At 41.4% G+C, this 14,287-nt stretch overlaps 2 protein-coding genes across 3 annotated transcripts; one reads left to right on the top strand and one right to left on the bottom strand.

Moving 5' to 3' along the window:
- Positions 1-980: 980 nt before the first annotated feature.
- lbhl (LBH regulator of WNT signaling pathway, like) lies at positions 981-6,566 on the bottom strand. Its single transcript, XM_037076679.1, has 4 exons — positions 6,403-6,566; positions 4,056-4,131; positions 3,421-3,715; positions 981-2,152 (listed from the first exon to the last, which is right to left on the bottom strand). Exons 2-4 carry the CDS (start codon positions 4,125-4,127, stop codon positions 2,070-2,072), a joined length of 450 nt encoding a protein of 149 aa, XP_036932574.1. The 5' UTR covers positions 4,128-4,131; positions 6,403-6,566; the 3' UTR covers positions 981-2,069.
- Positions 6,567-11,519: 4,953 nt separating this feature from the next.
- Positions 11,520-13,774, top strand: LOC119009771 (complement C1q tumor necrosis factor-related protein 5-like). Of its 2 annotated transcripts, XM_037081348.1 has the most exons (4): positions 11,520-11,928; positions 12,425-12,498; positions 13,106-13,165; positions 13,263-13,774. In XM_037081348.1, exons 2-4 carry the CDS (start codon positions 12,453-12,455, stop codon positions 13,658-13,660), a joined length of 504 nt encoding a protein of 167 aa, XP_036937243.1. In that variant the 5' UTR covers positions 11,520-11,928; positions 12,425-12,452; the 3' UTR covers positions 13,661-13,774. The 2 variants fall into 2 exon arrangements, with proteins under 2 accessions (XP_036937243.1, XP_036937251.1); XM_037081356.1 differs by having other exon boundaries at positions 11,520-12,498.
- The last annotated feature ends 513 nt before the right edge of the window (positions 13,775-14,287 follow it).

Below are 14,287 nucleotides of genomic sequence, written 5' to 3'. Positions count from 1 at the left end.
TTTGACATTTAACAGTATGACTTTGTGGTGGACATTCTCTGGCACTGTTCAGCCAACCAAATGTCTTACTCGCTGCCAGATAAGCCAGTTTATTTCTGAAAAATGTTTTCTATTTTATATTGTTCAAAGGCAGCAATGTAATGCATTATGTCTGTGGCATTACCATCAATACAAGAGACTAATATGTAATAATGACTGCAGAAGAAACTACATAAAACATCACGTAAAGATTACACAAAGAACTTGGTACTGGACCTAGTAAATACCCTGTACCAATTCCTTTTATAATAATACCTCATCTTGGACACTATGATCCTGTGCAACATTTTCTCCAAATTGAAAATTATCCACCACCCAGTTAAATTTCTTCAATAGCTATTTTGTTCCTTTTTGTTTAATTATTTGACCTTATTTATCTACAGACCATATCTGTCACCGTTGCCTGTCTAAATGCATTGTGTAGTCTGTAAAGTTGTACCTTTTATTTAAGTTTTTCACCCATATGAGCAATATGTAAATAGTATTTTAGTTTGTGCCGCTGTGACATTTTCCAGATGATCTTCCTTTATTTCGACCACAGTTTAATATGAACCTGGTCTTGCTTTCGCTTTCACGTGCAACATCAGCACAAACACTGGCCAGTTTTAGTCAGTTTTAACCTTGCCAGTTCTGTGAATTCAAATGAGTTACACATAAAGTAAAGAACATGTCGCAACTCTCGTCAGTCACCAGTTACTTTTTCAGACATTGACCAGTTTCTGAACTTTTTCTACATCCTGTGCGCTGCTCCTGGTGTTTACTCTGTCTCAGGTCATTACTGAAAAAAATGTCTCCAAAAAATACAATACAAAAGATACAAAAGATTCAGTTTCAAAATGATTCAGTCTGACAGAACTTTTAGATCATTTTGTGCTAAAAAATAAAGCGGTAGAAACCCTCAGCACACAAAAAATCATCTCCTGTATTAGTGGGACAAAAATACTTTATTGTCAAATTCATTATAATCATTTTTTACAGTAACACAGTAACTTTTCCATATATACATGTTATTCACAAATCAGCCTACACACAAGATAGAGCATTATTTCACAACTACAGTTTCTCGATGGCGCCTACAGCTGTCGTCATGAAAAGTAACTAGAGCTGCCCTCCTGTTTTGTTTTTTGTTTGTTTGTTTGTTTGGTTCAGCGTGCATGACAAACTGAATCTTGTCTAACGTCTGTCTAACTAATTCTGATTTCAAAGCTCACGACATTAGTCACTATTAGTTACTCGCATAACGCACAATGAGACATCTGATTTGTGGCATAGTTGTTTCACTGATTTAAGATCACATCACATAATCACAGCATGTGGTCGGTGACATCGACTTGACCAAGTTCGCTTCTCTCCACGCTCCACAGGTCAAGTCCTCACATTCTACAGCCCTACGGTATAACCAGGAAAATGCCCACAACAGCCCCTGGTGGAGTCAAAGTGATGATCCATGAGAAACACGTTTGATGAGGTACAGGCTGTTATCTGCATCGGAGACAGAGATAAAGCATAGAAAATGAAGAAAAGACAAACGAGAGAAGAATTGTGTTGCCATAGCAGGATGCTCTCTTTTAGCTCCATGACATCACTGAGCCCTTAGAATCAGGAAATAACAAGGGAAATGAAACACGGAGTCATGGCGTCAGCAAGATTTTCCCAAAAAGTTTAGAAAACAGAAAAGACACAATGTTGCTCAGATCTCTGTCATCAAGGTTTAGGATATGGAGTTTTGTGCATCTGAGAATGTGCGTTTGTGTGTTTTGTGTCCCTGTTCAGGCTCCCATGAGTGCGAGCGTGTCTGTGTGTGGCTCTTCTTGTACAAATTAATACAAATATGGACGTAACTGTCACAGTTGTCACGGTGAAGCCTTTTACCAGCACATACAAAATATTGTGATTATCTTCATCAGCGCTGGCTTCAGTCCACACTTTGCATCAGCTGTTACTGTCAAACTTTGGGATGTTTTGTCACATTTGATGCCATGCGCCATGTCTGGATGTTTCCTCTCGGGGGTTTCAGAGGTGCACAGTTCTCAGAGGTTAGGTTGGTTGAGGGCCGGAGCGCTGCTTGGTGGGAGCGTGGGGGTGTCGTCTCTAAATGCATCTGACTGAAGGTCTGCAGAAAAAAGACAAGGGGGGGGGCACAATATGCTCATCAGACATTTGGCTGTTCACTTGACATGTAATGTGAAATGCCACAAGTCAGCACTGGCTTCCACAGTCACTCCAGAAAATGTGAACCTCACTTGTCTTCGCTCTTGTAAATGCAAAGTAAGCCTAATTTTCATGAAGACGTTGATTTAATCAAAGAATGAAGCTTCTGGAAGAGTTTAGGAGCTCTGCAAGATGCAGCATCGGAACACGGCCCTCTATAATTATCTCTTTTAAATCATTTTCTAGGTGAGTGAATGTTTTTTCTGAATTCAGACTGGGTCTGCATCGTTCTTCTGTTTGGCAATTGCTGTTCTATGTTGTTGCTTGGATTTTGAAAGTGGCAGCTGGAGCATTACATATACTTCTAGCTGCCATTAGGATTTGATCACACTTTATTGTTTGCCAAGTGATGAAGGGGATTTAGGTAGCTGTTAGGGTGAGTCACATGTACATTCATACAGTTTAAAGTGATCTGACATGTTCACACCCAAATGTAAAAGATCAAGCGCCATGGAAATGCTGACTCTGTGATGATCACGATCATTTGCTTTGTGGTCAACATGCAATGGGTTTTTCAGAAGAAATCTCTAGGTCATTCACACACACACACACACACACACACACACACACACACACACACACACACACACACACACACGCACACACTCACTCACACACACACACACACACACACACACACACACACACATTTTCCCATCAAAATTTAGAGAAGTGAGGTGACATTGAAATGCTGACTCTGTAACAATCTACTGTTGCTGAGTTGTTTTTTTCCATTGACAATATACCAGATGCAGAGATCCAAAAATAAGTACTGGAGCTAAAGAAGCACAGATTTCTAATCACACCCTCTGTCAGTTTGTCTTGGATCTATGATATTCTCTATTAACTATACCATAAATACTCACGTCTGTACTATACTGGAGCCTATATACTCCAGAGAGTAAGGTGTCACCTTCATGATCAAAGTGACAAGCAGCAACATGTAGTCATAGAGGAGTGAGAGGATCGTAGAGCATCATTAGTACTCCTATAATGTTCCTGTGATATGATCGTTCAGGGCCATTGTGCTGCTGAAAATACACCCACCCCTGCACTGTGGAGGTAGGGGTAGGGTTAAAGTTAGGGCCCTCCCTGTGACAACAATGAGCAAATCATCTTCTGCATAAGAGGAAGTGTAAGGCAGAGAGTGTGAAAACATGTCCAGCTCACCAATGAGTGTCAAGCCCGGCTGCTGGTTCAGTATAACTGACGTCTCCTCCTCGTCCTCCTCTTCTCCCCAGTCCGCGATGTTGGCTGGAGGGATGCACTGCTCCAAGAACAGGTCCTCCTCGTCCTCCTCCATTTCCATATTCTCAGGAGGCCAGCGCAGCTCCCCGCTCTCCACCTCGCTCAACTCAGTGGGCTCCACGACGATGGACGGCAGACGCTCCTTCTCGTGGTCGTGGTCCAGGTTGTTTAAGGTGGTCTCTGGGCCCAGGGCGACCTCGTCGGGGACTGGGAAGATCTGGAGGAACACAGAGTGGAGAGCTGAGTGAGAACTGAGCAGAAAAGTCTGTTCACTTCTTGAGAGTTACTAGAATCTGTATATCTGCAGTACTTTTGATAGTCGTGAAATCAGGTATATTGGCCACATTTCATCCGCTCTCAACACAGCTTTCTCTCTCACACACACACACATGTTAACACACACACCAAAGCAACTTCAGGACCATGGATTGTGCGTACTTGTTGTGTCTCCTGTTTTTTAATCCTCCTTTTTATTTCATTTTACCGTTTGTGCAAAGTGCACTCTGAAGGGCACTCTGATGTGCGTTCCAACACTTGAGTGATTTGAGTCTGCATACCTGAAATGGCAATCTTTGGTCCTTCCTTTGCATGTCTTCACAGTTTGGATCTGGACCACTCATCTCATCCATCTCTCTGCAGCGGAAACACAGTCATGATGAGACCATGCTACTTTGTTGTACTGTGCAAGAGGAAGGTGCATAGGGGAAGTTTTGTACAGCTGTAAAAATTATTACGTCAGACAAGTAGTCACAAAGTGACTTCAAACTGACTCACCCTGTCTTAGTTAAAACCTATTTAGATCCCTCCTAGAACCTTCGTGAGTATCACTGTCAAGTTTGTGGAGAAACTCATAGATATCGTATCCGTGCTGTCCTTAGAACACCCATTATTGCAACAGTAGACACTCTAAAGACATTTCTTCAGAATACATTTCAAAAGAAGTAGGTCAGGACAGGGTTAGTCTGCTGTGGACGGGTCTTTGGTTGATATCTGGTGTTTTCGGATTAAAAAGACCCTGTGGATGAACGATTTCGTCATGTTGATTCTGTTGCCTCCCAAAAATGATCTTCTGCACCAAATAGTATTTGCGCATATGTAAGTAACAGAGTGACAGCTGCTGGAAAACTATCAGGAAATTCAGCCCACTGACGGCTTACGTGCCCTTGTTAGTGTCACTCTGACTCATGTCCATCTGACTTGTCCACAGGCTTCCCACAGCTCCGACAACTAGCCACAGTTGGGCATTCAGTGGCACTGGACGAAATCACACACTCATCCGGTTTTCTATGAAATCACATCACTGCTCCCCTCATGCCAAGGCTGTCTGTCCCACATCTGATTTGCCAAAGCTGGTCTTTCTATGTGAATTTTGTGACTGTGTGATCCTCCCAACACACACTGAAACAAGCTCAGATTAGTGCAGAACACGAAACAGCGTTTGATACCAACATGGATTATGTCCTCTGGTGCTCACAATTTTATTTTCTAACAGAGACAAATGTGCTGTTTTGACTCAAAGAGGCCCGTGAAAATCAGAAGTGGAATGTCGGCCTGTGTGTAGTCTTGCAGCCACTATTGGCACTATTATGAAAAACAGCAGTTTCCCTTTAGCCAAACCCTGATCACAGGCCCTTTATCAGACTGTATGTTGGGTCCACAGTATCTGTAAAGTAGTCACTTGTTTTAGTTACACGCATGAGCCAACGTCAATCTGTTTATGGTCTCCAGAAAAGCCGACAGGGGATTAAGAAGGCCCGAGGATCTGTCCGAATCCTCTTTTTATCCCCCCCCCTGCTCCCTCTCTCCTTTTTCTACTGCGCCTCAGCGTCCGTCATCTCTCCATAAGTACCAATCATGGTTTGTTGTCTTCGGGGCGGCCTGGTGTAATGACCAAATCTGTTCAATCTTGCTTACGTTTTAATGAAATTTCTGTTGAAAGACAGATCTAATCTAAAGTCCTTCTGTTTTTAGACTCTTCTGGGTACTTTTCTCTATTTACTATCAGTAGCACTCGTCACATCCTGGGTCAGACGAGGTAAATCTGAAACTGAAAGCGATTTGAAGCTCTTCTTGGAAACTGAAATGTTTTGATAGAGAAGAAAACCATGCTCACGGAGGCTTTACTGTTCTGCTAATGAAAAAACAACGAGTGACTGTTTGGAAAAATGTGTTCGGAATGATCTCAACTGTGGATTGTGGAATTTAGCTGAAAAATCCTGATTAATTTGTTCCAAGTGTTGTATCGTAGGCAGCTGGATGTGTTTCAGGCTCTTGAAGACGTTTCACTTCTCATCCAAGAGGCTTCTTCAGTTCTGACTAGCTTACGATACAGCATTTAGAACTGACCTGGTTGACTGAGAACCTTCATCAACATGATTAATTTGTTGACCCCTTAACCTTTTAATCTACCGTCACCATCCACAGTTACAACAAGTTGTAGTGCTCAGTGCTAACTGCCAAATGTAAGCATGCTAAGAACAGCTTTAGCCCTACACTTGCTAAACGTTACCGCGTAAGCATTGTCAGTGTGAGCATGTTAGCGATACGGAATGGTGCATGCATTTTGTTTTGTTTTTTGGGGTTGGTTTTTTTCCTTTTCTTTTTACCCCACTGTGATTTGTTAGATGTGAAAATAATGAAAATATGGACCTTTAAATGTTGTAGCTGCTATATTAAATGTTACCAAAAAAAGAAGTCAGGAAATAAAGTGTCTGACGTCCCAGACCCTCGATGTCCCTTATTTTTCCATGCCAAAGATGGCAACCCTAGTTAACATGCTAATGTTAGCACTTACTTCATAGCACCAGTGACCTGAAATGCAGACTCTTAAAATTGCTAGCTTTGAAGGATATTTTTTATATAGCATAAAAATAAAAGTTTTTTTTAATGATATAAAACTCTTACATAGTGGGGCTCAGCTGGTGGAGTATTGAGCTGATGTACAGCGGCCGTGTCCTCGCTGCAGTAGCCCAGGGTTCAAATCTGACCAGTAGTCCATTGTTGTATGTCACCCCCTTTGTCTCTCTTTCAGCTATAATGTCAAATAAGATCAAAAAGGGCCCAAGTAATAATAACTATGAGAGATTGTATATTCTTTTTTTGTCATATGCTGGTACACACTTGTGTTAATGTAATGTGTTCATGCTAATGTATATCTACTTTGAGATAGTCAATTGGCTTATGTCAGAGAGTGCAACTAGATAGTCAGCCAAGGTCATGGGTCAGGCCCACACTTAACATGAAGAGTCCAGGTCACCAGCTGAGTGTTTCCTTTGACACAATACGAATTTCTAGCAATCGAGAGTTTCATCAGCTGCATCGGTGCGCTTCCCTCTCTCGCTCCTTTCCTCTCCCCTCATCCTCTTTCTCTCTGTCTCTCTCAGATGGATTGGCTCCGAACAGAATTGATCTGTATTGATTTCTTGCTACTTTCGCCTCAATGTGATTTCAGCCTCAGTCAACATACATAAGGTCATTGTATAATATGTCAAATGAAGAAACACTAAGCCAGTTTGCACAGCCGTCAAAACGAGGACACCCTGTTCTCGTCTAAATAGGATCAGCTCTGGGAGGATGCTATCATTTTTGACCCACTTGTGAATGTGCGCGGCGCTACAATTCAATTTCTGATATTATGCTGCTGACAACTGTGTCACGCTAAGCTGTTTGTGTGCCACCTGGGGTGGAAACTTTCCGCGGCTATTATGATGAAGGAGCTTAACCTCCATGTAATCCGTCTTGTACACACACCCGAAACACCTGCATGTTTCAGCTCAGTCAACAATCACTCCTTGTTTGTGCCCCGTACTGTATTTGGCATGCCACAGGTTCAAACGTACAGTATACAAGGAGCCCTTTGTAACAACGGAAACAACGTCAGATGATATGTGATATAGATATATAAGTTAAGAAGTGTCAGAGGAAACTGGGCTCTTGCTTAAGATTTGCAACAGGAAAAAGGAAACCGTGTCAGATCCGAAAGATGTGAACAAACTGACACCATCTCAAGGTCGAGCATTTATTTTCCTGTTTTCATTGCAGACACATGCTGTCTCAATTCAGTAGCGGGTTGCAGAAAAAAAAAATCCTTTATTTTAAATGTTTCTTGCAACATGCTGTACTCGTGCAATTAATGGAATAGTGCTGAAGAAATGATGTGGTCCCCTGACAGAAGGCCATGAGGGCTTCCTGATTTCCCCTCAGAGCTGGACTGTTCGGTTCTTTGAGCACGTGTCCAGATTTAAAGAACTCTTGTAGCCCGTAGTGCTGAAGGTACCAATTAATGGAGTCCTGAAGTTGATGACTGCTCAAACACTGGGCGGATCAAAATTCTTATATTATATCATATATTATTATTGCTATTTTTATAATATCAAATATTATAGTTTTCCCCCTCCCTCTCCCAGAATAATAGCCATCTAATAGAGACTAACTATATCACTTTAACAAAATGTGCTAAAGTTGAATTTCGTTTTGTCTTTTCTGTCTCATTTCACACTAACACTGACAGCGAGTGTAGATTCATGGTTTCCTATCACTCATTTGTTGCACTAACAGCCAGAACGTTTGTTACTGTGGTGCAAAAGAAAACCTTAAACACAGACACGCATGAAGTCATACAAACCCAGGACCATGTTCAGCTTTGTATGACGTCATACAAACCCAGGACCATGTACGCCTGTGAGCCAGCAGTGTAAACCTCCTACACCTGTAATCGATCTGTTCTAAAAGGTCTTTGTCCATTCTCTTCCATATGTGCGGTCCCCTCGCCACGAATTGCTCAAATGAGGATTAAACAGTCTAAACCTTTTTTGTAGGACATTCCAGTGATCATTCATTATCGTGTTAGTGCTATAGATAGCAAACCCTGTGTGAATAAAACATTGTTTGTTCATTTCCTTTGTTTATCTGGAAAATAAAAAGAAAGATACATAATATCTGAGTTCATCGAAAAGGTCCAGGACAGATACTAAAAGGACCACATTTGTGTTTCCAAAGTCGTAAAGGAGAAGTGCCCGGAAGAAATCTACCATTCAGACACAAATGCAAACTCAAACTGCTGCTGGCTGTATATGTTTGCTCTGTGCGGCTATGCAGCATGTGGGAAACACACACACATGCACACATGCACAAACTTCAGCAGCATCTTACCCCTCACTTGCAGTCAGACAGAAGTCCTCTCCATCTTGGCACAGCTCCACGGTGGTGAAGCCCTGCTCCTCCACGGTGTGCACGGGTGACACGAGAGGGGGTGCAGCAGGAGGTGAGCAGCTCCCGCAGCATTCCCCCTCTGCAGAGCCCTCAGCGAGGCTTTTGGCCTCCAGGGCGAAGCCTGGATGGGGGAGAGTCCCGAAACCTTTAGGTGTCCCAGGAGTTAAACCAGGGGATCAGGAGGTGGACGTGCACCTGGTTTTCAGTTAGGAGAGCACCTGTTTCACTAGTCCGGGTCAGTGCCGAGTCTGTCTGCTAGCCCAAAAGCCTACATGCGCTCCCTTGTCTCCAGCATCCAACTTCCTTCCTCATGTCTCTCTCAATATCCCTGTCTGTCCCACCCCACCCAACTGTCAGGCTTTGGAGAGGAGCGGGATTAGCGTCTCTTTCGATTACAGAGGCTGGATAGGTGACGTCAGCCAGGCTTGACCGTCCCCTCTGATGAGTTGGCACACTGGGTCGCTGGTGCATCTGCAAAGAAACAAACAAAGGGCACACAGATGGCACACGGCCGCACTGTTGATGGAAGCCGAACTGACCCATGAGGAGCAGAACTCCTCACAAAATAGACAGGGAGAGGTTTTTGCACGTTTATATGATACAAGACACTTTCTGTCTTTCCCATCCTGTGTGTTTGTCGACCGTGCCTCTGACTGCCCGTTCCCAACTGTGAGTGCTGTTGCTCCATCAGTGGATTTAGATTTGGACGATTCATGGAATTAGCCCAGGGATCAAGGGCTCAGGGTTGGGGAGGGGATAGCTATATATATATAACAGGCTCCAACTATTGCAAAACAGACAGAGCGCTGCTAACAGCAGTGTGTAATCCCCTCTGTAGGCTAAGTCAGTTGGCTATATATGGAACAAGGTAGTGAGGGAGTGCAACATGAAGGGCGTCCTGTTTCAGCAGAACTTCTGTTACACGGGGTTTTTTATGATACTACTACTACTATCTGCACTACCCTCATTTCCATCATAACTAAGCCTCTCTAATTAAAATATCATTCAAACACTTATATTACAAAAATGGTATATAGTCTTTGCAAGTATGTGTACTATCTTTAAGTAAGTATAAACATAATTGTATATATTCCTTTAGAAATATATTTTAACTTTTTCGTTATTTAGTTTCACTTATATAAAGTTTGTTATACAACTGTAATATAGTTTATATTCTATTATAATCAATGTTTTTTAAATATATGTTACAACATTTTCTGTGTGTGCATGGGAGCTGCACTACATTCTGCACTGTTTGATTCTGTCACGTCTTAATGACAGTTATTCTATAAGTGAAAACATCTCCAAGAGCACCTCCCAAATTATGAATATGATTTTGCAGTTCAAAACATCTGCCTGGTCTCCTTGATCTGAACAGCACTTCTCCCTCGTAACGCAAGTGTCTACATACATTACGGTACTATATGGTGGTCACGTCCACCTAGATGCACACTCAATGTTCAATGCAATCCTCGGCCTATTCAAAGAGAGTTAAGTGTGTGTTTGATAAAATATACTGTATATACACACATAGTGTATTGTAAGTTTTACATGAGATTACTGACATGATACGAAATGTCCATCACAAGCTTTTATCCAAATTTTTATGTAACTGTTAGAAACCTATAAAAAGATTTTCTGGTACAGCTGAGTTTAATGCAACTTTCAATGACAACCACACTGTTGTGACCAGACGAACGATGAAGTCTACAGAAACCTCGGGGCCTTAACTGCCCCTAACGTCCTGTGTCCCAATATAAGGTTATTGCTGCTGTGGAGAAAATGAGAAAGAGGAGAGATCAGTAATAAGTTAAAGACAGACACTTTTATTTCACAACAATTAATGGCTAAAATGTGCTGCACTGCAGCCTTTCTGTTTTAAATACAAGTCAGTTAAGAGACAACCACCATTAGGCCTACAGGCACTGTATGAAGGAGGAGTGTGTATCCCACACGTATTCCCACACATCTTCTCACTCCCTATAAAGAAAAATAAGATAAATTGAAATTCAGTTTAGCTTCACAAAATTTTGAAGGACATACCTGAATCCAATTTTGGACAGTGTACAGTTGGTAGTCAAAGCAACAATACAAAACAGTGGATGATTCACACAAATGTGTGGTAGTTTCCACCTCAGATTACATTAGGCCCGCAGTCTGACACTTTGTCCGCAAAAGGGCAACACGGTGAACATGAGGAAATAACCCTCCTACATTACCATACCACTTTCAGTTATCTTGCTCAATCTGGGGCCCTGATTAAAAATGATGCTCAGCTGCGTACTGTGGCTCAAGCAGGGGGTGAGATAAAACCTGAATTCCCCCAAATATTAGGCGATTTTATCACCAGTGATAAACCTCAAGTTAACCTCTTCAACATAGGGCTACAGAGCATACATCAGTCAGGATCAGTCAGGGTCACAGCTTAATTACAACTGAATATACAAAGAAACCTTGTTATATTTCTCATCAAAATCAAAACGACCAGGCAAGGAGACATTAAATGCCCACACCTCTCATTATGAAGGCGGGCAGCTCTCCCTAACCCGGCCAGCAGAGGGCAGTGTTTTCACCCTGGACGTCAGCCCTCACATTACCAAGATTATTTCAGACAACAACCTTACTATTTATAATTTTATAAAGCATATTTCTTTATATTTTTTAGTAATTTTCAACAAAATTTTCCAGCTCGATCGTCGTACTGTAAGAATCCTTCCCAGAATTGATTCCAAGAATACATTAACTGTGAGTCGCTTTCTCATTGCTGTGCTGCAGTAGAGTTGCAGCCATGTGCAGGAGATGACCTGGAGACTCAGAGAAAGCACCTGGTGGGCAGGTGAGGGGGAGCAGGTCCTAGAGGACAGGTTAGCATGTGTATGCTGAGTGTTACTGCGTCATCCACCAACTTACACATTTTTTTTTTTTTCTGTAATCATCGGTCATGTTTCACAAGAGGGCAGCATTATACCCAGGTGTCCAACCTCACATGTAGAAAGTCATCAATTGATCGATTGATAGATTGATTGACAACTCCACTGATCCATAGATGGTGTGAGATGAATACACACAGAATGCTATAGACAGACACAAAAAATGCCTCTAAATTCTTCCAAGCTTTAATTAAAAGGCTGCATTCTGCAAACCAGAAAAACCACACGCCTGTGCTTCCATCAGTCTGGCGAGCTGAGCAGCAAAGACTCAGTTCCTGGGCAGCAGCAGGTAAGGAGCTCTTCACTATGTTTGTTTTGTCAATATCACTCGACAGTACATGTTTTTGTTTTTTGTTTTTTTTTAATTCTGACTAATTCAGATAGTGGCAAGAAGGTAGTTTCTGTGATTGTCAATGTTTTACTCTGTGGGAAATGTCAAACATCTGGCATCTGTCATATTACATACATCATTTATTCAATAGGGACAGAAAAATTATTGTCCAATGCAAGGTTCAAATTTGCAACACCTGTCTCTCGAAGAACTTTTATGAGAATTTAAGGCAATGACATAAAAAGAAAGCAAACTAGACATGAGCACAGGTTTGTTACTAACCAGCATTTGGTTGCTCTGTAGAGTCTGTCTGTACATTTCAAGTGATCAGATAACGAGTTCCAGGACTTTTGCCACAGTGAGCAAAAGATGTGACAGAGTAGACAGTGCTCTGTAATATCCCAAAAAAATGTTAATGTAGAAATTCCATCCAATGTCCGTATCTTTTCCACAGATTTTTGTCTGGTCGCCGTTGGATTCATATGATGAAGTTTATCTGCTGTCCTGGGAACAGCTCTGGTGGAGATGGTAAACACATTTTTATTACTGTATGCAAAGACTCCTCATATTTCAATTTGTGTTAATGAATGACAGTGTGTCAGTGTGATGGCAGGTAATTAGTGGTCAAGTAACAAAAACATAGTGACATTACCTCTTTATTTATTGACAATGATAATTCAAGCGCTTCAGCAACAAGCACAATAAAATAATAATAGTAAAATGGTAAAATTAATATAAAAATCAATTGAAAATCAAATAAAATTGAAACTAACTTTATTTATTTTTTAAACATCAGAAAACTGATGACCTCAGAGTTAAGGTTCTGTGTAAAGTTCTCTTTATGTCTAAGTTGTATATGCTAAAAATTACAAAAATTACACTAAAATGGTTAATCTGCTTTACTTATCTGTAATTAGGGTTAGATGTTTTTAAGTTAGACTGTCAGATTTTATAGTGTAAAAAAAAAAAATCAAATTCATAAAGCTGATGAAATAAAAATGACATGAACAATAAAATGAACAACCAAGTAAGCCAATGTCACTGTGATTATTGTATTAACAGAACTTACTCTAGATGACCCAAAGAAAGTACAGTAAACAAGAAGTAAGTCACTGTCGTCTGATCACTCTTTAAGGCGAGCCTCTGCCACAAGAACCGAAAAAAGGAAGGAGTCTTGTTCCTGATGTCCCACCGAGTAAGCTGCTCGTCATCTGAGAAGAATCACTCACATATCACTACACAGACTTAAAATGTATTCTAACAGTTGATCTGCTTTGTCGCCCCCACTACAGGAAGAGTAGTTGCCTTCACAGCCAAGCTGAACACCGCTCACAGCACCCCCTACCACTCCGGTGTGCTGAAGCTCGTGGATGTGCTGGTCAACGAGGGACAAGCCTACAGCCCTGACACAGGCATCTTCACCTGCCCGCTGGAGGGGTTCTATCACTTCACCGTGCACATGTCTGTGAACGGGCGGGCTCAGTGCGCCATTTTTAAGAACGGAGAGAGTTTGGCTTCGGTGTACCACACGAGTCTCCCTGATAAATGTAGCCAAGTGGCCAGTGTCAGCAGCACAGTGCAGCTGTCTGAGGGAGACATGGTGTGGGTGAATTTATGGGGTCACGGTCGCCATGAGATCATCGCGACAGATGATAACGATACAGTGTTCGTTGGGTTTTATTTAGGCTAATGGAGTCAGGGTCAAAGGGCCCTACAACGTCACGTAATCACAATGAGTGAAATGGAGAAAATGAAATGTGTGTAAATATGTTTAGCCATGATGTGAGATGAATCATAATTTACTGTGTGGTCATAAAGTGATGGAGTGGATATATACATATATATATATATATATATATATATATATATATATATATATATATATATATATATATATATATATATATATATATCTCTGAATGTAATAAAGAGTTTGTTTTACTGTACATAGTTCTGTCTGTTTATTTCTGTACTTTAAATTCTAAATTCATCTTTGTTTTCATCAAGAGTCTATTCACCTCAATTCAGACCACGTCATCAAAATAGCAGCTTGAATTTCTGTCTATGGCTTCAACTTTTCAAAACTGAGGTGGAGCCGCCGAACGAATTCACTGCATGAAACTGCACATCAAACCTGAAAGCAACTGTGTACAATTAAAGGGACAGTTCACCCTAAAATCAAAAGCACATACACACTTACCTGCAGTGCTATTTACGCTTACAGATTGTTTCAGTTTGAGGTGCCGAGTTTTGGAGAAATTCGCCCCAGTGATGTAAGCTTTTCCTCGAATATGATGGAACTAAACGGCACTCAGTT

This window comes from Acanthopagrus latus, chromosome 2 (genome assembly GCF_904848185.1).
Source record: "Acanthopagrus latus isolate v.2019 chromosome 2, fAcaLat1.1, whole genome shotgun sequence".
In the NCBI taxonomy this organism is placed as follows: domain Eukaryota; kingdom Metazoa; phylum Chordata; class Actinopteri; order Spariformes; family Sparidae; genus Acanthopagrus; species Acanthopagrus latus.
Note: the sequence above shows the minus strand (reverse complement) of the source record. Positions and strands in the feature narration are given on the sequence as shown.